The following is a 22909-nucleotide window of genomic DNA, read 5'->3' on the forward strand; positions in this document are numbered from 1 at the left end:
GGAGTGTTGACATTGCAGTGTAATTCTTTAATCATTAGCTCTGAGTGTGTGCAGAAGCCTCTCTCTTATTTAAGAGAGACAAGAAACTAGCATTTGTTAGCATCAGTTACAGTTACTAGAGTATAGTATGGACTCAGATTACTGTCTTTAAGTCCTGAACTATACTATATGTTCTGCTTTCCTAAATCATTACTGAATAATCTTGTGGTGTACTTTTTAGTAACTTCACAACTGGCAAGAATATAGAGGGTTGGGTAATGGAATTTGTGTGTATCGCATGATGAAAGCTGGGCCCGGGAGGAGGGGGGAAATACATGTGCTATGAACATCTTTGGAAGGTCTGTACTCACCCCTCTCCATGTTAGCTTAATATTTGTTTTGTTTGAATTTTTACAAAAAAATAGAGTTCAATGCAAAAATTGAAATTCAATGGTACTTTTGAAGCTTTAAGTGAGTCTCAAAATTTTGTCTAAGGGAACCTGAACTTATTACTAGCCATGTATAATCATCACACTTTCAGTGGAATATGCTCTATAATAAATTTATTGCAATGTAATTATGGAAATTTGGGAAGATTTCATTAGCAGAATTTTAATTTTGCATATGAGTCTTCATAATTAATTTTATAAATCTTTATGTATCTTAAGCAATAAAGAATGTTATGCCTCGATAATAGATATTTTTGCATAGAAATGACTTAATTTTGTATTACACAACAAGAAAAATGGCAAATTTGAAAAACATAGGGCACAAGTCATTAAAGCAAAAGGAAAACAGCAATTTTACAATTGCATGGATTACCAAAGCTGTATTTATCAAGTCAATATGCTGAAAGATGTGTGTACTTGTTAACTTTGTAATGGAGATGTAATCTTTACATTGAGATTATTGCATTTTTATATGGAATTTTTATTTTTAAAATTATAAACTCATCAAATTATGCTCATCAAATTAAACTCATTAAATTATGCTAATATAATGTGCAGCCTTTTAATTACTGCAATATCAAAATCTAGCTAAAGCTGAGGTAGTTGGAATAATTTCATACTAGTTTACCTACATATTCCCACACTTGAATTAACATAATGTCACTGTATTGAATAACCTAAATATGATTTTTTTACTTTCTCTGAGTTGAATGTAGAGATTCTACAAAGGCGGTGAATAGAAGTTTTAGTATAGCTTAAAAATTTGTGTGTATGTGTCTTATGACAATCTGAGCCAGTAGCTCAGCACAAATTTACTTTTAACACATGTTGATTGTCAGTCTCTGCAAAGGTTGTCTGGATTTTTTTACTGGTTTTATGTGGCTTTGACATCTTTTCTCCACTTGCTTTAAGCTATGAAGTTGCTGTTTTCCTGTTGGAGGATTAATTTAACTTACTATTTCTAAAAACTTACTTTTGAGAATAGTTCATACTGGCCATACTAAGAAATTATTTTTGCAAGACTAAAATTTCATAATGAGGTTTTTTTATCTTCCCATTAGAATTATAAAGACGAATTAATAAATCTGTCAATACAACCATTCAGAAAGAGTCCTATTGTCTGTCCACTTTGATGCCATCATAGAATAAATCACAGTTGAAGAACAGAAATATAGTGGGAAGAAATTTAGAACACTTTAAGACCCTTAATTTCAAATATAATTTTGCATTGAATGTGCTGAGTTGTTTTGCTCTTAAACAATTAAAAAATTGAGATGTGGTGGACTCAGTCGTTGGAAGAAAAGAAACTTTTTTTTTCTTTTTCTATAGAAAGTAGAAGTGAGTTCCTTGAGAAGCTGCAAAGAGCTCGAAGCCAAGTAAAACCATCAACCACAAGCCAGCCAATTTTATCAGCACCAGGGCCAACTAAACTTACTGTGGGAAACTGGTCACTTACCTGTTTGAAAGAAGGAGAAATTGCTATTCACAATTCTGATGGTCAGCAAGCTACAATACTGAAAGAAGATCTACCAGGCTTTGTGTTTGAATCTAACAGAGGAACAAAGCATTCGTTTACAGCTGAAACCTCTTTGGGTAAGTATGTAGGTATGTGTAAAGGACAGGTAGGAGCCAAGGGTATATGAGGTAGCTTTTCTGTTTGTTGCTTCTCCACACCTGTGAGAAATTGTGACTTTTCTGAAAATATGTTGTAGGGTCAGAATTTGTGACTGGCTGGACAGGCAAAAGAGGAAGAAAGTTGAAATCCAAACTGGAGAAAACAAAGCAAAAGGTTTGTGAGCATTTGTGCATTTTTTACTTTATTAAGTTTAATTGAGATTTTTTAATTTTATAAGAGGCTTATGGAGTTGTAGTTTCCTATTAGAGGATTAAAATTTCTGATTTCAACTAAACTGCATTTTATGATGGGCTTGAAGAGGAAAACTTCACATGGAACAAAGCACTTCTGCAGGGGCTTTTATCCAGATATCCTTTGTAAACTCTGCTCTTCTAGAGGAAAACAAACCCAGTCCTTCTGATGTATATTTATGTAATACTGTAGGCTTTTCTTAGGAGAAAAGATGTTATGAGCAATACTACAGTTTTGTGAGAAGCATATGTTACTTATATTCACTACTTTCAGATACTAATTTTAGATTACTGGGTATTTTGACTAATTGGGGGATGGAAGTGAATAGTCTGTATGGGAAGAATAGTGGTAGTGAACTAAAATGTGTAAACACTCTTATTTTAGACTTTAAAACTCTTCTTTTTCTTCTCAAACTGAGGGGAAAGAAGAGCAGCTAAGAAGTCAAGTGTTAAGATTTTTACAAAAGCATAAAATAACTACATTCTGTGTCCAGCTGATGCCAAGGGTTCAAGCTAATTGTCAGTCTTGACCTCTTTTTCTGTTTCTGTCAGTGCAACTGATAGTTTGTGCACCAAAAATCTGCAGCATGTAAGGTAACTTACATCTGAGGCAATATGACTCTGAATTTAGAATTATAATACTGTATGAATGAAGACAGATGGAATGATACAAGGAAGGCAATGTTCTTTCATACCTGAGGTTGCACTGTGTAGCTTCTAAGCTTGGGATATGTGTAATATGTGATGATAATGAAAAGTAAAGATTATTTTTGAAATTTCTTATAAGCAAAATGTTTCTTAATAATAGTTTGTTTTATAAAATCTGTGCCTATTGTGATTCATACTTTGTTGAAAAAAATAGTTCTTAGTTTAAGGTCACATGCAGACTTGTATGAGTTGGTCTAACAAACGTGAATAGAGCAGTAAGAAACTATATAAAACCCCCCCTAATCTCGCCTCTAAAAAGATTATCAGATCCATGATACAATTCTAAAGAAAAAGATGAACAGATTAAGAGTCCTCTATTTTCTCCAGCCTCTGCTGTAACTTAGTATATGATTATAACTTAGTTTCTGTAAGTTTCATTAAGATTCTGTGTATTTCTATTTATTTCTCCTTTTACAACCTTTGCATTTCATGGTGTACAATTGGTTTCAGTTCTTTTCTGTATCTGTCAAGGACTCCTTTAAAAAGGATGACCCAAGTTTCTAATTCCTTGGAGAACAGTTAGTCTTATTACAGCAGGGTATGCCCTCTGCTTATCAAAATCCATTTGCAGGTACGCACTATGGCAAGAGATTTGTATGATGACCATTTTAAAGCTGTTGAAAGCATGCCCCGAGGAGTAGTTGTAACACTCAGGAATATAGCAACACAGTTAGAGTCTGCATGGGAACTTCATACCAACAGACAGGTATGTATACCTCCTTTCATTTATAATGTATGGTGTCCGTGGACACCACATACTAATGGTCAGACTAGTCTGTCATGAAGAGAAGTTGCAATATTTCAAAATTTCAAAATTTGTGTAACTCCTAGTTACATACTTCACTCAATGTTATTTTTCAAATGAAGGAAATGGAAAAACTGTTACCTTATTTCACTAGAATTGTCTTTTTGTCTTCCAGTGTATTGAAGGAGAAAATACTTGGAGAGATTTAATGAAGACTGCTCTGGAAAACTTAATTGTACTGTTGAAGGATGAGAACACTATTTCTCCATACGAAATGTGCAGTAGTGGCTTAGTTCAATCGTTACTTACAGTTTTAAATAATGTGAGTTTACAGAACATGAATCTCTGAAGAAAAACTTTCTTAAAAAAAAAAAAAAATTACAATTGTGCTTGAATTCAAAACATCTATTATATGTGCAGATTTTCCCATCTCCAGTTCCTGGTCTACACATTAAACATATGCTACCACAGTAGATGACTTTAGTTCAAATAGGGCATTAAAATCTTTATATCTACACTGGTCAGTTTTATTGGATAATATAATTTAGCTTATCACATATAGATTTTAAATAGACAATTCAGTAAGACTAAACAGGTATTTTTGCCAGTATAAAGAATTAATGTATTGCTTTCTATTAGAAGTAATGTATATTTTTTTTTCTCTTAGAATGTCGATTTAGATGTGAAACAAGACTGTAGTCAACTGGTAGAGAGAATAAATGTTTTCAAAACAGCATTCAGTGAAAATGAAGATGATGAAAGGTAAAAACAAAACTGAATCAAAAAAACCTTTGGATATGTGAAACAGTATCTTTAAAGTAATTTAAAGGCAGAGGAAATGTTCTTTTCGTTTCAATGTGACTTTGTCTGGAGTAGAAAATTGCTATTTAAGTAGCATCTGCTACTGAAATATAGCAATTGAAAATTTTGCTGAGCTACTTTTATCTGTACATGTGTTGACAAATATAAAGGTTACCTGTTCATCACTGTGCAGATTAATATTTTTCTCACTGTGCTGTAACCAGGTCACTAGAACAGATGATAGCACAATGAGATATTTGCTACATTCTCTGAGTTGCCATAGAATTTTTTCCTTGTTGTTGTGTGGTGACATAGTAAATTTTCATTTTTACAGTCGTCCAGCAGTTGCATTAATTCGGAAGTTGATAGCAGTGTTAGAATCTATTGAACGTCTACCTCTCCACTTGTATGATACACCAGGATCTACGTATAATCTTCAGGTAATATACAGTGATAACAATGTATCACAGTGAGTGATGCCAACAAAATCTTTTGTGATTTTCAGGACAAGTTGCACACATTAAGTCTGTGTGAAGCATATTATTTTAAAGGTGGATAGAATTAAGATAAGAACAAGTTATATTCTTTTAGCACTGAAACTAAATATTTGGGGTTTTCTCTACTGTTTCTTTTACACTGTGAAGTGAAAGTAAATTTAGATTGAGGAGATCATGTTTTCATTCTTTTATCTTCAGGTATTGTTGTCATATAAAGAGAATATATGTGTATCCTTACTGCTTGAATTGGCATTTTGTTGAGGACAATTCTAAGACATTTTTATTTCTGATGACTAGGGATGGATTAATGTAATGATTAAAAGAAGTCCCTTCTAGGGCTAAGTGCTCATTTAGTAATACAAGACACCTGCAGGATCAGCAGCTTCTTATAAAGGAAATCTGTGATATGGCTAAAAATACTATTTGGTTTTCTTCAGGTTGTGTGAACTCACTTTTTTTAATTTTGAAGTGCACTTCAGGATTTTGCAGTGTGTGAATATTTCTGTTTTGATGTAAAACTATTAGAAAATAATTGCAGAAGGTTGCAAATACACTGCTGCTATTAAATATAGTGAAAAAGCACTTTCAGTTTTTATGTTGTAGTTGCTAGTCTACAATTTGGGAATAATAGCTATGAAAGAACAAGAAGAGTGGGAAAATACTAGCTTGAATGCATAATTGACCTAAACGTTGAATGTCCCATGGAAGAATTGTTAACTGGAAAAATGGAGTGCCTGAAGTGCTGAATTTTAATATTGTTAGCTGAAGTTTTGCAACAAAAACGCTTAATGCACCACTAAAACTGTTGTAATTAAATATACGTTGCTTTTCTTAATATCATAAAACCTAAACAGAAAAGCCTTATATTAATGTTTCTTTCTCTTTCAGATATTAACAAGGCGCTTGAGGTTTCGCTTGGAACGTGCCTCAGGGGAGACATCTTTGATAGATCGAACTGGTAGAATGCTGAAGATGGAGCCACTGGCAACTGTTGAATCTCTAGAACAGTATCTCCTGAAAATGGTGAGCAACCTACCACACACACACAGTTCACAAGGAATTGTTGCACTCTCCATCTCTGCTACTTGGTTTCTTTTCATGCATTTATAGGTAGCCAAGCAGTGGTACGACTTTGACAGGGCTTCGTTTGTTTTTGTACGAAAACTACGTGAAGGCCAAACATTTGTATTTAGACATCAACATGATTTTGATGAAAATGGAATTATTTACTGGATTGGGACAAATGCAAAGTAAGTTTCTTCAAAGCTAAACATTTTGAAGGCTGACACAGTAAACCGTGATCCATGTGGTGGAATGGGGAGAGAGAGAATAACAAAATTAAATCGGTTATAGTTTTTTAGGAGTTGGAGGTATCTTTGCTTTTACTGTTGATTAATGGAGTTGCATTTATTTTTGCTGTATTTTATATAACAGAAAAACATTAATTGTGAAGTCTTATTTAAGAATTTGCTTGCCCACGCAAGAAGTGAAGGAAAAGGGAAGTTGTTTTTGGGTTCTTTTGTGGTTTTTTCTTTTGCTTGTTTGTTTGTTTTCTGTGGTTTTGTTTTGTTTGGTGTGGGGATTTCTTGTTGGTGGGTTTTCTGTATGCACATTACTGCTTCTTTAAAACACTGTAGTAAAGTGATGTTTCAGACATCTGTAAAGTTGTCTATATAAAATTAGTCATTTGCTTTGTAGTAAACTCAGCTGCAGTATACAGTTCACAGTAGGGGTGAGATGTTCTTTTTTTAATTAAGTAGTGATTGAACAGTGCATTTCTCTTTTTAATATAGAACTGCATATGAGTGGGTAAATCCAGCAGCCTATGGGTTAGTAGTGGTTACGTCTTCAGAAGGAAGAAATCTGCCTTACGGCCGTTTAGAAGACATCCTGAGCCGTGACAGTTCAGCTCTCAATTGTCACACTAACGATGATAAGAATGCTTGGTTTGCCATAGATCTTGGCCTTTGGGTTGTACCATCAGCTTACACCTTACGCCATGCTCGAGGCTATGGACGATCTGCTCTCAGAAATTGGGTTTTCCAGGTATCTAAGGATGGACAAAACTGGACCACTTTGTATACTCATGTTGATGACTGTAGTCTCAATGAACCAGGGTATGTCTGTGTATTTTATCACTTTTTTATGAAACTGAGTTCAGTTTTATAATGTACTTGGCTCTAGCCTAATAGAATGTGTAGTGTCAGTGTAATGATGTAACTCTACAGATATAGTAAGTTATCTAAATTATCAAGGATAGGCTGAAAAACAAGCAATAAGTTCTACATGTGATTCACATAATAGCATTCGTGCTTATCAGTTCTTATAAATTTTACATTTGATTTTTTTTTTTTTTGAGAAAATAGTAACACCAGCACTCATCAGTTTGTCCCTAATGTTAATAGGGTATTTTATATCTTATATCCTTGCAAGTTTTCTGATTGATCCGTACACGATCAGCATTATCATTCTGTTTGCTTTGATAATAAGGTTTTTTGCTTTTGCTTTTTTCTTTTGGCCTCTCCCACCCTTCTAATAAATTTAAAGGTCTACAGCAACATGGCCCTTAGATCCTCCAAAAGATGAGAAACAAGGTTGGAGACATGTTAGAATAAAACAGATGGGAAAGAATGCCAGTGGGCAAACACACTACCTCTCCCTTTCTGGATTTGAACTTTATGGCACTGTGAATGGAGTATGTGAAGATCAACTGGGTAAGGAAAAAAATGTGTACAGCTTATTTGTTCTCTTAAAATGCTAATGAATAAACAATAGTGGAAAAAAATTCTGCAGTGCAACTTGTTTAGAAACTCAAGTTCAAAATTACTCCCTACTCAATACTCTTAAGTTTTTAAATTTCAATTTACCTATCTTGTAGGGAAAGCTGCTAAAGAAGCTGAAGCAAATCTGCGAAGGCAGCGACGTTTAGTCCGTTCTCAGGTGTTGAAATACATGGTTCCAGGAGCTCGTGTGATCAGAGGTATTGATTGGAAATGGAGAGATCAGGATGGGAGCCCCCAGGGGGAAGGCACTGTTACAGGAGAATTGCATAATGGTGAGCACAAATTCCCTGAGTCTGTAAATGTCTGTAGCATGAATAGTTCATGTGAAAGGGGTAGCACTAAAATATTCCCTTTGCAGTGTCTTGAGGTTGGTAAAATTTTAAATATTTTGGGGAGGAGGAACTCAAATACTACAACTGCTGGGGTCCATTTGTGAAATTCCATTTTTTTAATGCATGAAAAAAAAATCTTGCTGTAAATGAAACTTTTGTAGAGCTTTGCTTAATTAAAATACCAAATTGCTATTTAGACATCTGTTATAAGGAAGAAAAAAACATATCAAGATGGTTGGTACATACTGATTAATTAATCTTTGGGCCTGCAAAATCTATAATTACCTTCTTCATTTCTTCTAGCTTAGCATTTGCAATATTTTTCTTGACTTTTATTACGTCCTGTACCTTTCCTACCTTGCTAGCTTCTTTGGGATCAAGTTATATCATTAATTAAAAGAATAAAAAGTAATTAACTTATCAAGCAAAATAAAAATCTGTAAAAGCCAGGGAAGTTAATGCTCAGGAAGGTAAGGTGTTGAAGGTGCTTCAGAAGAGGTGATGATCTTGTCAGCTGGTTATGCTTTCTACCTTTTCCTGTCTCTTCTCCTGTTTTGGGGTATATAAGACTTGCCTTATTTCTGAAGCATCTTCAGCCACTCTTAGGCTCATTCTTAGCCAGATGTTAAAATTTCTTCTAGTTTGTTGAGTTAATAGCTCTCAAAAATGGAGAAAATTCCAAAGTACAGTGTCTTAAAGTGTTTTGAAATCTTTGAATCTTCCTTAAGCCATTGAGTATAGTCTTCAGGGTATTCTTCCATCATCTGTATATTGTTCTTGTCAGATGCAACAGTATCCATAGCTACATTCTCACTTTGAAGACTTTAGGGTATTGATGGTGAGTAGTATTCTACTGAATCAGTTCCTATGTTCTAGTAAAAATTTCCCATTTAAGCACAGGTGAAATTGAGGATCACATGGTAATGCCAAATAATACAAAATGTTTATTGGCAGAATCTTATTCCTGCCACAGTTGTCTTTCAAATAGAATTTTGAAAATAGTATGTAGTTGACTTTTTTGTCATTCTTCACAAATTTAGACAAGTCTTGAGTTGTTTGAGGGCTGTAGAGATGGAGCAGTAAGTCTGTGGACATAATAAGTGATAGAAAATTTGGCTCATATAAAAATGTAATTACTATTTTAGAAAAAGGAACTATACAAAATAAGAACAGTTATTTAGTTATGCCTTTACAAGTTACCCTGTTAAGATATTCATAAAGGGGAGAAATGATAGGTTAACTACAGCGTGGCCTTTTTGTATGATAAGAAAGGCGAATAAACTGTAGAAAGACAAATGAGACTTGCTTCACAACTTTTACTCTTCAAAAGTTCACTGGCATGAACCTACTGAGAGATTGCTCATGAAGGTGGAATAAAATTATGCAAATTAATGTGATCTAAAACTGCTCATATGGGGATGAGATGTCTACCTAGGATTTCTGAAAGCTTTACCCAATTTCAAATACTCTTCCTCCAGAGTAATATTTCTAAATAGAAAATTGCCTGTGATCTTCTGTTTTGGTCTAGAAGTGATGACTTTTGGATAGTTGTAAGGTAAAAGTGCACCTGAGAGCACTAAAAATAATCATTTAGTTCAAATTAGCTCTCTTCTGTTTTATTAAATAAAAATACATGTGTACATTTAGACCTGACATCTCATTTTTAATTTCTGTCTAAAGCTACAGAAGATGACTGAGATTTAGAGATTTTACTTTACGGAAAATATGTAACAATTAAAATAGTGACATCAAGTTTTGTTACAGTTAACATACAATAAGAAGTACTACAAGGTATCCTTTTAGGTGACTGAGTTTGTAACATATACTCAGATAAGCAAATATAAATTATTTTACCCTTATTTCTGGCCTAGTTAGGTCAATTTTGCTTGTTAGCCTCATTATTACAGATTTATTACACTTAACTGTTAAAAAATACTGTACTCTAAATATGATTTTTAAAAGGAATTGAAGAGTAGCATCTCTTTTCAGTGTTATTTTGTGCCCAGTATAAAGTTTCATTTTATTAAATGTATTAATTTTTTTGAACCCTGAAATCTTACTTGAAGTAGTCCTTACCCATGTGCTCTAAGACTTTCTGTAATAAGAAATACTGGAGTCTGCATAAATTATTGAACTGAAAAGCTGAGTATCAGTAAGTAAAGTGTTTCACTTGGTAGGGGAAAAGTAAGAAATCCCAGGATAATCAGTTTCATGAAATGTTTTCTTAGGGATAAATATGCTTATCCACAAGCATCCAACAAAGGAAAACATTCTATAATCTCCTTGCAAGAATTAATAGTTTCTTGACAAATAATTATAATAAAGTTGTAATGCTATATTTTGATATAAACTTCTATTGTTAGAGAATCTAATAATAAAATTTTGAGAGATCCTGGTAGGTCAGGTTCCTTCCTGAAGGAAGCTACTTTTGGTGAGATTTGGGGACCCTGGAGATGGAGGCTGGTCATTCTTACTGCCTCAGTGTTAACAGTAGCTTAATATACCAAATCATTTAGATACAAACACTTCATTTTTAATTGGCATTAAGGGTTATGTAGTGATTTTTATTAGTTCAGATGCGCAGCCCTTATGAGAAGCTGATCCCATGTTGTGGAGCTACTGTCTGACACGCTCCTGTCTGCTTTCTGCTGGATCTCACAAACTCCTGTCCCTTTCCAGGCTGGATTGATGTCACCTGGGATGCTGGTGGCTCTAACTCTTACCGTATGGGCGCAGAAGGAAAGTTTGACCTCAAGCTTGCACCAGGGTACGACCCTGATTCAGCGGCATCACCCAAACCTGTTTCATCCACTGTTTCAGGCACAACGCAGTCATGGAGCAGCTTGGTGAAAAACAACTGTCCAGACAAGACGACTGCTGCTGCAGGCTCCTCAAGTAGAAAAGGAAGCAGCAGTTCTGTGTGTAGCGTGGCCAGTAGCAGCGACATCAGCTTGGGTTCGACCAAAATGGAGCGGAGATCAGAAAGTGTAATGGAGCAAAATATAGTTTCAGGCACTGACGTCCATGAACCAATTGTTGTTCTGTCTTCCGCTGATAGTGTGCCTCAGGCTGAAGTAGGGTCCTCTTCCAGTGCAAGCACCAGCACCTTAACAGCGGACATGGGAAACGAAAATGCAGAGAGGAAGTTAGGTCCTGATAACTCAATACGTACTCCTGGAGAGTCCAATGCTATATCCATGGGAATTGTTAGTGTAAGCTCTCCTGATGTGAGTTCGGTGTCGGAACTGACTAATAAAGAAGCAGCTTCCCAACGACCTTTAAGCTCTTCAGCAAGTAACAGACTCTCAGTCAGTTCTTTGTTGGCTGCTGGGGCACCGATGAGCTCCAGTGCAAGCGTTCCTAATTTATCATCTCGTGAAACTTCCAGCTTGGAATCTTTTGTACGAAGAGTGGCAAACATAGCACGTACCAATGCCACAAACAACATGAATTTAAGCCGAAGTAGTAGTGATAACAATACTAATACTTTGGGAAGAAATGTCATGAGTACTGCAAGTAAGTGAGCTATGTTTATTCTGAGTTAAAGCATTTGTTGTTTCTTTGGCTTTCATTAGATTTAAATGAAGTTTGGATTCTGTTGGCCTGATACAGAACAGAACTGAGGGCTGCCTCAGCATTCTGTGTGCCTGGAGAACTCGTGAAGAGCTCACTGAGTTTCTGTCAGCTGGAAAATGTTACATTGCCCTGTAGTGTCAGAATACACTATGGTACCCATCAAATAGAAAATAATTTCAATTTTACGTTTATTACATGCTTGGGAAGAGAGAGAGTATGGTTTAGATCAATAAGCTGGAAGACTAGCAACAGTAGCTAGCATGGGATACTCTTGATTCTGTGGGGTTTTGCATACTCACCTTGTACCTCCCTTTATCTGTTTTTTTTTTTTGGTTTTTTTTTGGTTTTTTTTTTTTCCCTGAGGAAAGGCACTTTTTGCATATTGTGAAGTCTCTAGGAACTAAAAACACAATAGAAAAAATAACCTGCTCTATATGAAGCTTGAATAGATTCCTAAAACCTATGAGGCTGAATAGCTGAATGTATTCTAAATGATGTGTGTGTTTTCTAAAGATGGTCTGGTCATTAAGGCTTAGATTTTGCAAAATGCTAAAGCATATTAAGTGTAAGGAAACTTGTAGGTAACAACTACTTAAATATGATTACCTGCATGCTTTGACATTTGCATCTTCTCAGATTGTATGCAGCAGCAAGGTTTTAGCAGATGAGTTCAAAACATGATTGTTCTGAGTGAGTTCACTCTGCTGAATTTTCACTATGCTCCCTTCAGAGCTGTTCCTCAACCTGCCTTGTAAGGTATTTTGTTTAGTGGTGGTGGTGGTATTTTAACCCCAGAGTTTAATTTCATGAGTTAGAAGAAGATGATTTGAAGCAGAAAGAAGCACTCAGTTTCATGCTTCTCTAGGACTTCTGTGCTTCTATATTAAAAAAAACCCAACAGTATTTGATTTTAGGATTCCAGATTTTTTTAATAGTGAGTGTTTACTTTTTTGTTAAAGAGATTTTTTTTTTTCATCTAGCCCTATGATACTAGGGGGAAGAGTTTGCAGCCCACATTGGAAATGTAAATAAGATACTGAAGGGAAGATTTCCATTTATTGTTCCCATACAGTGCTAAAGTTGGAAATTGAATACGGCAAATTAAAATTAGGATTTAATATTGAAAAATATATATATTTAAAATTGTTCCTCATGTAGTAATGATTTTGTTTTATGCATTTTATGCAAATATAAACTATAATTGGAAACTTGTGTCCCAAAAAGAGATGAGACTAAATGTGAGAGATCTCACTGAAGTTATATTAGGGTGTTGTAAAAAGATTGGACTTCTGAAAACTTTTTTTAAAATTTTTGTTTAGCCTGTCCAGGTTTAAAAAAAAAAAACCAAAGTTCCCAAAGAAGTCTGAATTATGATATGTGATACAAGTCTCTCTTGGACTTGCTGTAGTAGTTGCAGTTAAAAATACCATCAGTTGTGTGTTGTCTAGGGAAGAAAAATTAAATGTTTTCTTGAAATCAGAGCAAATGAAATAATAACACTTAATTGCGCTTTGAAGTTCTTAAAACAAGAAAAACTCTTTGGATGGGAAGAATTCCATGATTTTTCAAAGATGAGCATAGGCTTATTAACAACCCTAAATTTAAATTTCACTCTCTCCCTCCCCATGCATAGAAACAATTTCAAGCACCATACCTGCTTAGGTCACATTTCCTGTTTGTTGGGGTTTTTTGTTTGGTTTGGTTTGGTTTGGTTTTTTTGTGGGTGGGAGGCAGCTTCTTTTTGGTTTTTTAATTTACAAACTGTTACCTATGTTCCTAAGGGAAAAAAAAAATGGAGTATCTGACAAACAAAAATAGGAAGTGTAACATTTGTATTTCCTCAGAAAGCTACCAAATCAACTTAGGGGAAGAATGGTGGTATTGTGTCTTCCTTCAAGGGCAGTAACCTTTGCAAACTTATAATAATAGTCTGGAATTCAGAGTATAGATTATTTGTTTATTTTTTAAAATTTAGGTAAGGAGCATTTCAGTTTACATAAGCTGTAATAATGTAAATATTTAAAACTGTAAAATCTGCATTTGATAAATTTTAGAAAAGCTAGATGGAAAAACATTTGGTTTAAATTTAAGTATAGATGACCTGCAGAATTTGCACATGCAAACATGTGATTAACCTCAAATGTTTGAAGATAGGTATGTGAGAAAATGTTTTGAAGACTGGGATGTAAATGTGTTTTTGCACACAGGTGTAACGCATACTCAGCTGTGTCCATTACCTGAAAGTTTTCTATTGAGTTTACAGTTAATTTACAGTGAATTCAGTCTTGTTTCAGTTGTTAACTAAAATGCATTTTACTGTGGTTTATTTCAATGTGCAGTAAGGTAACTTCATAGCTGTTGTTTGCTTAGTCTGAGAATTACTTATATAAGTAATCCAACATAAGTAAGGTATTCAGTCACATGTTTTGCAGGACTGCCAACATTATGGCTTGTAGCTCATTGTGAACGTATGTGCTAGCAGTTTTGTGAAAGATAGTAAGTCAGAGCTGCTTTAAGAATTAGTAAAATGCACAAAAATCACGTTTTTCTTATGTTCTGTTTCAGTTCATTTATATTTAGTTAAACTATATAATTTTAATGATACTATTTTTTAGAAGTTAAAGTACATTTCAGGCTTAAAGACAGACACAGTATTGGAATAACAGACTTCAGAAACACTTTTCATGTATTTGAAATTAAGTAATTTCAGATTTCCAGTGGGGTGTGGGGATATATTTAATAAAGTTGTTTCAAATGTATGTAAGGGAATATGCTCAGCAGTGAGCATCTGCATTGTAGGGTACATTTTTTGCACTGGGAAACCCTCTCCTTTTAGTTTGCCTTTTATTGTAAAATAACGCCTTACATCTGTAAGTTTTCAGCCCGAAATATATTTTTCAGCACTGGGCTCATGCATGTATATTGTACTCTTCAAGTCATCAAATCATTTATTTTATCTTACCATATCTTTATCTATAGCTTCTCCTCTTATGGGTGCCCAAAGTTTTCCTAATCTGACTACAACTGGTACCACATCAACAGTGACCATGTCTACATCCAGTGTTACTAGCAGCAGCAATGTAGCTACAGCAACTACAGTTTTATCTGTTGGTCAGTCGCTTAGTAATACTCTAACTACTAGCCTAACATCAACATCTAGTGAGAGCGATACAGGTCAGGAGGCAGAATATTCTTTATATGGTAAGTTTCATTTTTAAATGAACATAAGCAGACTTCCCATTAATGATTTTTCCTTTTCTCCCCTTGTTATCGCTTTCTCATGCAGTATTTTGTTTACTGAAAAACATTTGAAAGTTGAGCTATTCTTTTGTTACTAGTTCTGTAAGGCAGTAAGTAAAATGATGTTAATGTAGTAGTAGTTCCTTGTTTTCAAATACTTATTTTCAGCAGTTCCTATCCCACATTGTTCATGCTATAGTTTATTTAGGCACTTAATTTCCTTAATCAAATATGTTTAGTATCTAATGTCATTTGCATACGAACCTTAAAATAAATGTTATTTCTTAGTGTGTTGTATAGGTATGCTACATGCTCAGTCTGAGGTACCTTGTATTACTGAGGGCTTGAAAAGCATCCACTGTAAGGCACATTATACACATAAAACGGAAAAGAACACAGAAATGAAAATGACATGGAGAATGGAATTATGATTTGGAAAACAAAATCCAGAGTTCCGTAGGCCCTGTACACTAAGACATTAAGACAGAAGTGATTTGCAGGATATGAATACTTTGAAACCCAATTGTAGTTAACTGTAAGGTTGTTATTATCCTAAGATTTAAGCCGATGAAACAGAGTCAAGAAAATCTGGGCTAGATATGGCAAAAAATGGAAATATTTCCTAATATAAAATTTATTGGATTGCAAGATACTCTTGAAAGAAGAGATTTGTTTAAAATTCGGTTGTATTAAGATTGTGTTCTGTTTTGCCTCTCTTTATAGGTTATTGAAATTGCTTGAAAACTATCTGGTAATTTAATTGAATATTGGAATTGAGCTGCTTGGAGGCAGTTAATTAAGACAGCTGCAAATCCATCTCCCTTTATTCATTTAATTTTTAAGTCATTTAAAATTTTATTTGGGTGATCAAGTCTTAAAATATAAAGAACTGGACAAACAGTTATGTTAAAGGTTCTTTTGGGGTCTTGAGAACAATTCAGAGGTTGTTAGGGTGGTACACATAGTTTATATGTGTACAGAGAAAAGGAAAAATTTGAAGATTAATCCCACTCCACTTTGGATTGCTGTGAACTTATTCTCTGGTTTTGGGGAATTGCTTTTTAAGTCTCAGTACTAGATGGGAGAACTTGAACTTTATATGTCTTCAGCTTCTTGTTACAGAAATTAATTAGAAATGTAGTCGTTTAAAAATATTACTCCAAAATGTATATTTTAAATGTCCTTTACAATATAATTCGAGTTCTCAGCCACACAGTGGAAAATCCATCGCTAACCTAAACTTAATTAGACATAGAATCAGACAGAATGCATTTGTGTACCGTTTTTGTGTAATCTTCTGTAATTTAAAAGAAGTGTAATTATGCAGTGTTTGATGTAAGTAAATAAGAAACTGGTCATTCCCGCTGATCACTTTTAATTATGCAAATGTTAAGTGCTTTTTTTGCTAGTTATGCTATTGACTAGACCCTGGACTTTTTGTCAGGTATATGTTTTAATTACAGCTTTTAATCTTATTATGCCATAAGCAATGTTTTTGTTCTCTCTTATTTGAGATTTGTTATTTCACTCTTCCCAATGCTCCTGTTCTTTATTTTTTAAAATTTTGCTTTCAAAGATTTTTTTTTTCTTTTATACTGTATGTAAATACGTATTTATGTATTATAGATTTTCTTGATAGCTGCCGAGCTAGTACTCTATTGGCAGAGTTAGATGATGATGAGGACCTACCTGAACCAGATGAAGAAGATGATGAAAATGAAGATGATAATCAAGAGGATCAAGAATACGAGGAAGTTATGGTACAGTATAATTAGCATAGATGATATCTTAATTGACTAGCAGATGCATTGAAAATCCACAGGGGTTTTTTTGTTGTTGTTTTTTTGTTTTGGTTTTTTTTTTCAATACGGGGTCCTAGCTATAACTATTAAATTAATTAAAACAAATGTATTTAGATTTAGGACTACTGTTTAGGGGTACCTATCCATTAAGACACTAAATGAAATGCCAAAGTTACAATCGTGTTATCTTTTCAGAGGCTGCAAACTGAATACTGCTTTATGAAAACAGTTCATTGTCCTTTTTTTCCATTCTTGAATGTATTTTGAGCATTAAGAAAGCTGTGTTCTCTGGGATTCAAATGGGTGTTACAAAATTGCAAGACCCTATGATATAGGACTGCTTACAGGACAGTCCCCTCTCTGTATAATTTTGATTGTACTACCTTCAATATTTAATCTAGAGAAAAATATTCTTGACCACCAGCATGCCCAGAGACCTTGCAGCTCAAACTTAACCACTTAACAGCCTGGGACCAGGTTGACAGACAGTAGCAATGAAGGATCACTAATTCTCTGGCTGCTGAATTTTGTACTGAGACAGTTCTGGGATGCATTTTAACTGTAGACCTGTGTGAAGCAAACTGTAATAAATAATTTCAGTATGCTGGGGAAATACCTGTGTAAAAGAAAAAAAACCCAAACAAACCAAAACTCAAAACAAAACAAAGCAAAACCAAAAAACACAAGAAAAAACCTAAACACAGCAACTTGGTTCAAATGGGTCTTGACTAGGTTGAGTTCTGGGTTTTTTATTTGTTTTTTCTTTAGTGGTGGTACACTGAATGCTTGGGTTTTTTTACCACAATTGCAGTGATCAGAATGCCTATTGCAAGGTGTGGAAATAAAAATAAATACTTCATTCATGATAGTTTGTTTGTTTTTTTTTTAATAAATGTAAATACTGTTTTATGGAATTACAGAAATTTCCTCTTGTAGTTAATATACACAACTTTTAGTCATTTGAGCCAAAATACTTAGCACTTCTGTTACACTGTGGTTATACTTTTGATAGAAACTTAGATACATTACTAAATACTGTGTTATTCCACCTTCTGCACAAAGATAAGAAGTTATGTATGAAAAAAAAGCCAGTACTGCTTAAATGGATCTACAGTACAAACAGCAACCTTAGCATGCAGATTTTTGATCACTTTTCAGATATTATTAAATGGAACTACTGTTGTTCATGGGAAGAAGCAGAAATGGTTAAAATAGTCTTTGCTTAAAGTTACACAGCAAGAGTCAGATCTGGAAAAGAAAATTATCCTTTCTTGGGTTTCAGTCCTTTACTCTCTGGCACACTGTGGTTAATCTCAGTGAGGAGTTTAACAGATTTAAAAAATGGAGTAAAGTTATAAGCAGTTAACACTTGCTAAGGCTTATTGAAAATTAGATTTCTTCCCACAATAGTAGTTCTGGTATTTTGGTATTTATTTACTTCTGGATAAAACATAGACATTACATGTCAAGATACAGATGCATTTTGAAAAAAACCTGTTCTTGGCTTCAGAAAAGTTAATGTGTTTAGTTTGACACCATTGAAATATTTGAATCTTTGGTATTCCAAAGTCTGAGGAATACACAGAATACCTACACTAAGTTTACTGGTCTACAGTGAAATACAGTGTATTTCCCCGTGTTCTGGTGCTTCATGCAAGTTCCATTTTTTTCAGAAACTGTTAAATACACTTGTTGTAAGGTTAACTTATTTATGTAGCCTGTTGATTTCTGAATGTTGTGGTTTTGATAATTTTGATTCCTGCTTGACCAGTTAAATGGAACTAATACTGTTATGTGCCAGCTTTGATATTTTTTGTCAATTTTACATAACTGCTCTATTCCCTAAATAATTATTAATTTTTTTATTGAATTAATGATTCTTTCAGAATCTAAACCATGATTACTTTTTGGTTTTTTGGTAGGAAGAAGAGGAGTATGAAACCAAAGGAGGCCGCAGAAGAACATGGGATGATGATTATGTATTGAAACGTCAGTTTTCTGCTCTGGTTCCTGCTTTTGACCCAAGACCTGGTCGTACTAATGTTCAACAGACCACTGACCTAGAAATCCCTCCACCAGGTATGCTATTGAGACATTTGTGATACTTTAGGTTGTAGACTCCCTGGTAAGGGCCCATTTGGCTCTGAGGGTCCTGTCACTATTCACCATTCCAATATGCTTTATCTGGCTGTGTGGCTTTCTCTGTTAGAATTTCATCTACCTCTGCAGGTCCAAGCATTAGTCAGGAAAAGTAAATTAAATGCTGTGTAAATTAAGCGTAATCATTAATTTAGATTGGTTGTAAAATGTCTTCCAATATTTGTTTCTACATGCAGGGAATCATCTCTGTGTTGAGCTCCCTGGAACAGCTTTGATTAGGGAGGGGTTGTTCAAACAGTCCAAAGCAGAGGCAAAGTTGAAGCTGGTACAGTGACTGAGCAGTCTGTACAACCAGCAGCATAGCACCTGATCTTTCTAAGTTCATTCTTGTTTATCAGTGTGGAAGTAGTCAGTGTCCATTACAGAAAGGAATATGTAGGATTAGGTTATGAAACAAGACAATGATGTTGATGAACTGAAACAACTTAATACAACGTGATCAATAGGGCTTTCAAAAATTCTTGTTAGCTTTATTTGCATAGAAAAATGCTGCAGTTCAAGACCTTAGAATATAGCTCACAGTTATGGCTCAGTATCATCTCTCTGGCCTCTGTGCAGCCACTTTATTAATGTTTAAGCCAACTTGTCATGCAATATATATTTTGTATTAATGGCTTCTCAAATGATTTTTCAAATACAGGTACACCTCATTCAGAACTCTTGGAAGAGGTTGAGTGCATGCCTTCACCACGTTTAGCACTTACCTTGAAAGTTTCGGGTCTTGGAACAACTCGAGAAGTAGAACTGCCCTTAATAAACTTCCGATCTACCATTTTCTACTATGTACAGAAATTGTTACAGCTTTCCTGTAATGGCAATGTGAAATCTGACAAACTTAGACGTATCTGGGAGCCAACATACACGTAAGCTCACAATTTTGTTGCTCTGTGTAGAGAGCTGTGTCAGAAAATTGGTGTGAAGCAATGTTAAGTTTTTGTTACTTCTCTGTCGGAAGCAATGCTACAGTCCATTTTGCTTCCATTTTCCTCTGGATATTCTTACTCATTTTTAAACTAGTGCTGTGACTACAAACCAGAAAGTCATAACTTCTGATGCTCAACTTTGGCTTGTTAATATTTCACAAGTCAAGCAATTGATCAAGAGAGCATAATTAGGTCTTTGTGATACCTGCTTGGAAGAATCATGCAGGAATATTTAGACAAGAGCCATCCAGGAGAGATGATGGATGTTTCAAGGATCACTTCTGCCAGGCTCAAGAACAATCTTTCTCAATGTGTGGGAAGTCAGGCAGAGGCAGTAGGAGATCTGCATGGGTGAAGAAGAAACTCCCAACAGAACTCACAATATAAAAAGAGGTGGAAGAATAGTCAAGTGACTGGTGCAGGGAATAGGGACATTGATCCAGTATTGGGGTGTGCTGTTAGAAAAGCCAAAGCCCATCTGGAGTTTAATCTGATGAGAGAAGTGAAGAGCAAAAGGTTGTGGAGCACAGACAAGTCCATGGGATCCAGTGGGTTGCGCCCTCAAGATCTGGCCACTCTTGATTGTCTTTGAAAGGTCATAGTGATTTTGAGTAATTTCTGACTACTGGAGGTGGGGAGGGAAAGAAACACAAGAAAGATGTTGGGAACTATAGACTGGCCACCCTCTCTTTTCATCCCTGCAAAGGTGATGGAAATAATTTCCAAATGATTTCCTGGAAACCATTTGCAAACAATGAAGGACAAGAATGTGAGTGGGAGTAGGTGGCATGTATTTATGAAGAGGAAATTATTCTCAACCCATCTGATAGCCTTCTATGATGACTAGCTCAGTGAAAGGGGAGAAAGCAGCAGATACAATTTCTTTCAACTTTAGCGAGGCTTTTAGCACTTTCTCCCTTGCTGACAAACCCATGAAGCATTGATTAGGCAGTCAATACTTCACTAGACAGGCACTAGGCAGGAGCTAGAAGTATTTCAGACTATTGACTGAAAACTGCCTGAACTGCCAGGCTCAGATGGCTGTGATTGTTGGTATGAAGTCCATCTGGGAGTCAGTCATGAGTGGTGTATTCCAAGGGTCAATACTGGGTCCAGTGCTGTATAATGGGACAGATCAGGCCCTCATCAAGCTTGAAGGCAAAACTGGGAGGAGTCAATGTTGCACCATAGTTGTGCTGCCATTCTGAGAGATCTCGTCAGGCTGGAGAGATGGGGACACAGGAACTTCATTAAATTTCACAAAAGGAAATGCAGAGGGCAGCAGCTGGTGAGAAAGCTGTCAGTGCAGACTGGGGACCAGCTGGCTAGAAAACAGCTTTTAAGAAAAAGCCCAGAGAATGCAGGTGGACATCCAAGCCAGCTATGCACCCTAGCAACAAAGGTGGTCAGCAGTCTCTGCTGTGGTGAGACACATCTCTAGTGCTGTGTTCAGTTCAGGGCTTCTCAGTTTAAGAGAGACAGGGGTGCTCCACTGCCCCTAGCAAAGAGCCACTAAGATGGCTGAAGGGCTTAAAGCCCATATCATACAAATGGAATCTGAGAGTCTAGCCTGGAGGAAAGGCTTGTGGGATCTTTCCAATGTGTATGAGTACCTGATGGGAAAAAGTAAGGAAGATGGAGCATATTAAAAAAATTACTCAAATTGTAATACAGGAACTTCCATTAAAACATAACATTGAGCAGAGGTGTTGGTCTAGGACTCCAGAGGTCCCTTTCAAACTCAGCTATTCTCTCTACCTTAATTTGACCTTATTTACTTTATAATGACAGAAATCATAGGACTGTGGTTTGGCATATTTTTCATACACTTACATCAGTGTAACTTCTGTCATACTAGAAAGCTATATGAAAATATATGTATGAAAATAAGCTATATGAAAGCAAGAGTGCAATAAGGTAGTTGCAGGTTTTTTAACTTTGTATTTCAGATTTCAGCTGTGCTGCACCTATTTTCTGAGTTGTCTTGTGTCAAAAATTGTAGGCTGTAACTAGAATGTTTTCTTGTTAGAAAACATGAGAAATACTTGCTAAAGTACGTGTCTCCTAAGTTATTATGCAGCAAACTACTCTAGAATTTAAAAATTTCAAACAGGTAGTACAGGTAAAGAACCTGAAATTGGTTTGGGAAATTTGCACAATGGAGGTTGTTTGATTACTCAAGCCTCACTTATGGAAACATAAATTAAATAATTTGCTAGGTAAACATTGACATAATGAAAATTAAATGTACATTTAAGAGCTTTGCTGCATCAAGGTGTGCCAGATGTTCTGTGCAGCAAAGAACAGCTCCTGTTGCTGGTTTACATCTATGTGTCATTGCTGTCTAGCAGGTCAATGCATAACTTCAAAATTTAGAGGATATACTATGAGTATGAAATATTAACTCATTGTTTTGATATCTAGAATCATGTACAGAGAAATGAAGGATTCTGATAAAGAAAAGGAAAGTGGAAAAATGGTAAGACTTATTTCTGTGCCTTTGTGTATGTTATTACGGCTGTTTAAACAAAAGCAAAACAAAACTTACTGCAGTTTTGGAAATGCCACATTAAAAAAAAACTAACCTTTTTCAGTTCAAGGTTGTGAGTATATTTGTAAATGCATGCTCCTTTAAAACTAGACAGTTTGTAATGCATGTGAAATCGTGAAGACTTTACAATCAGGAAAAGCCAACATTTGGTGGTTCCTGTTGTAGGGTTGCTGGTCAGTAGAGCATGTGGAGCAGTACCTTGGCACTGACGAATTACCAAAGAATGACTTGATAACCTACCTGCAGAAGAATGCAGACTCAGCTTTCCTGCGCCACTGGAAATTAACCGGCACTAATAAAAGTATTAGGAAAAACAGAAATTGTTCCCAGCTCATAGCTGCATACAAGGTATACATCTGCATCCAAATTCTTTTTATTATGAATGGCTATGTGCTTTGTTTTGCAGCTTAAAAGATTCTCGTGGAGAAAAGACATGACATGAATAGGAAAGTTAAATGTTCACATGCTGATAGCAAGTTGAGGTTTTTTTATTTCCT

The 22909-nt window shown here is 35.2% G+C and overlaps 1 protein-coding gene across 11 annotated transcripts in view; it reads left to right on the forward strand.

The window, feature by feature from the left end:
* The window catches only part of HECTD1 (HECT domain E3 ubiquitin protein ligase 1), a 62647-nt gene that overhangs the window by 30632 nt on the left and 9106 nt on the right, over window positions 1-22909 (forward strand). For 4 of the 11 annotated variants that reach the window (XM_071746172.1, XM_071746170.1, XM_071746171.1 and 1 more), the window contains 18 exons: window positions 1758-2021; window positions 2141-2217; window positions 3574-3708; window positions 3923-4069; window positions 4415-4509; window positions 4883-4988; window positions 5934-6068; window positions 6156-6295; window positions 6839-7162; window positions 7593-7759; window positions 7924-8100; window positions 10840-11676; window positions 14716-14937; window positions 16603-16736; window positions 18701-18857; window positions 19579-19801; window positions 22286-22340; window positions 22578-22760. In XM_071746172.1, the coding sequence (XP_071602273.1) occupies window positions 1758-2021; window positions 2141-2217; window positions 3574-3708; window positions 3923-4069; window positions 4415-4509; window positions 4883-4988; window positions 5934-6068; window positions 6156-6295; window positions 6839-7162; window positions 7593-7759; window positions 7924-8100; window positions 10840-11676; window positions 14716-14937; window positions 16603-16736; window positions 18701-18857; window positions 19579-19801; window positions 22286-22340; window positions 22578-22760 (3578 nt within the window). The remainder of the gene's footprint in view (window positions 1-1757; window positions 2022-2140; window positions 2218-3573; window positions 3709-3922; window positions 4070-4414; window positions 4510-4882; window positions 4989-5933; window positions 6069-6155; window positions 6296-6838; window positions 7163-7592; window positions 7760-7923; window positions 8101-10839; window positions 11677-14715; window positions 14938-16602; window positions 16737-18700; window positions 18858-19578; window positions 19802-22285; window positions 22341-22577; window positions 22761-22909) is intronic. The other 7 variants (XM_071746176.1, XM_071746174.1, XM_071746177.1 and 4 more) reach the window with 4 other exon arrangements.

Source organism: Heliangelus exortis, chromosome 5 (assembly GCF_036169615.1).
Source record: "Heliangelus exortis chromosome 5, bHelExo1.hap1, whole genome shotgun sequence".
Taxonomy (NCBI): domain Eukaryota; kingdom Metazoa; phylum Chordata; class Aves; order Apodiformes; family Trochilidae; genus Heliangelus; species Heliangelus exortis.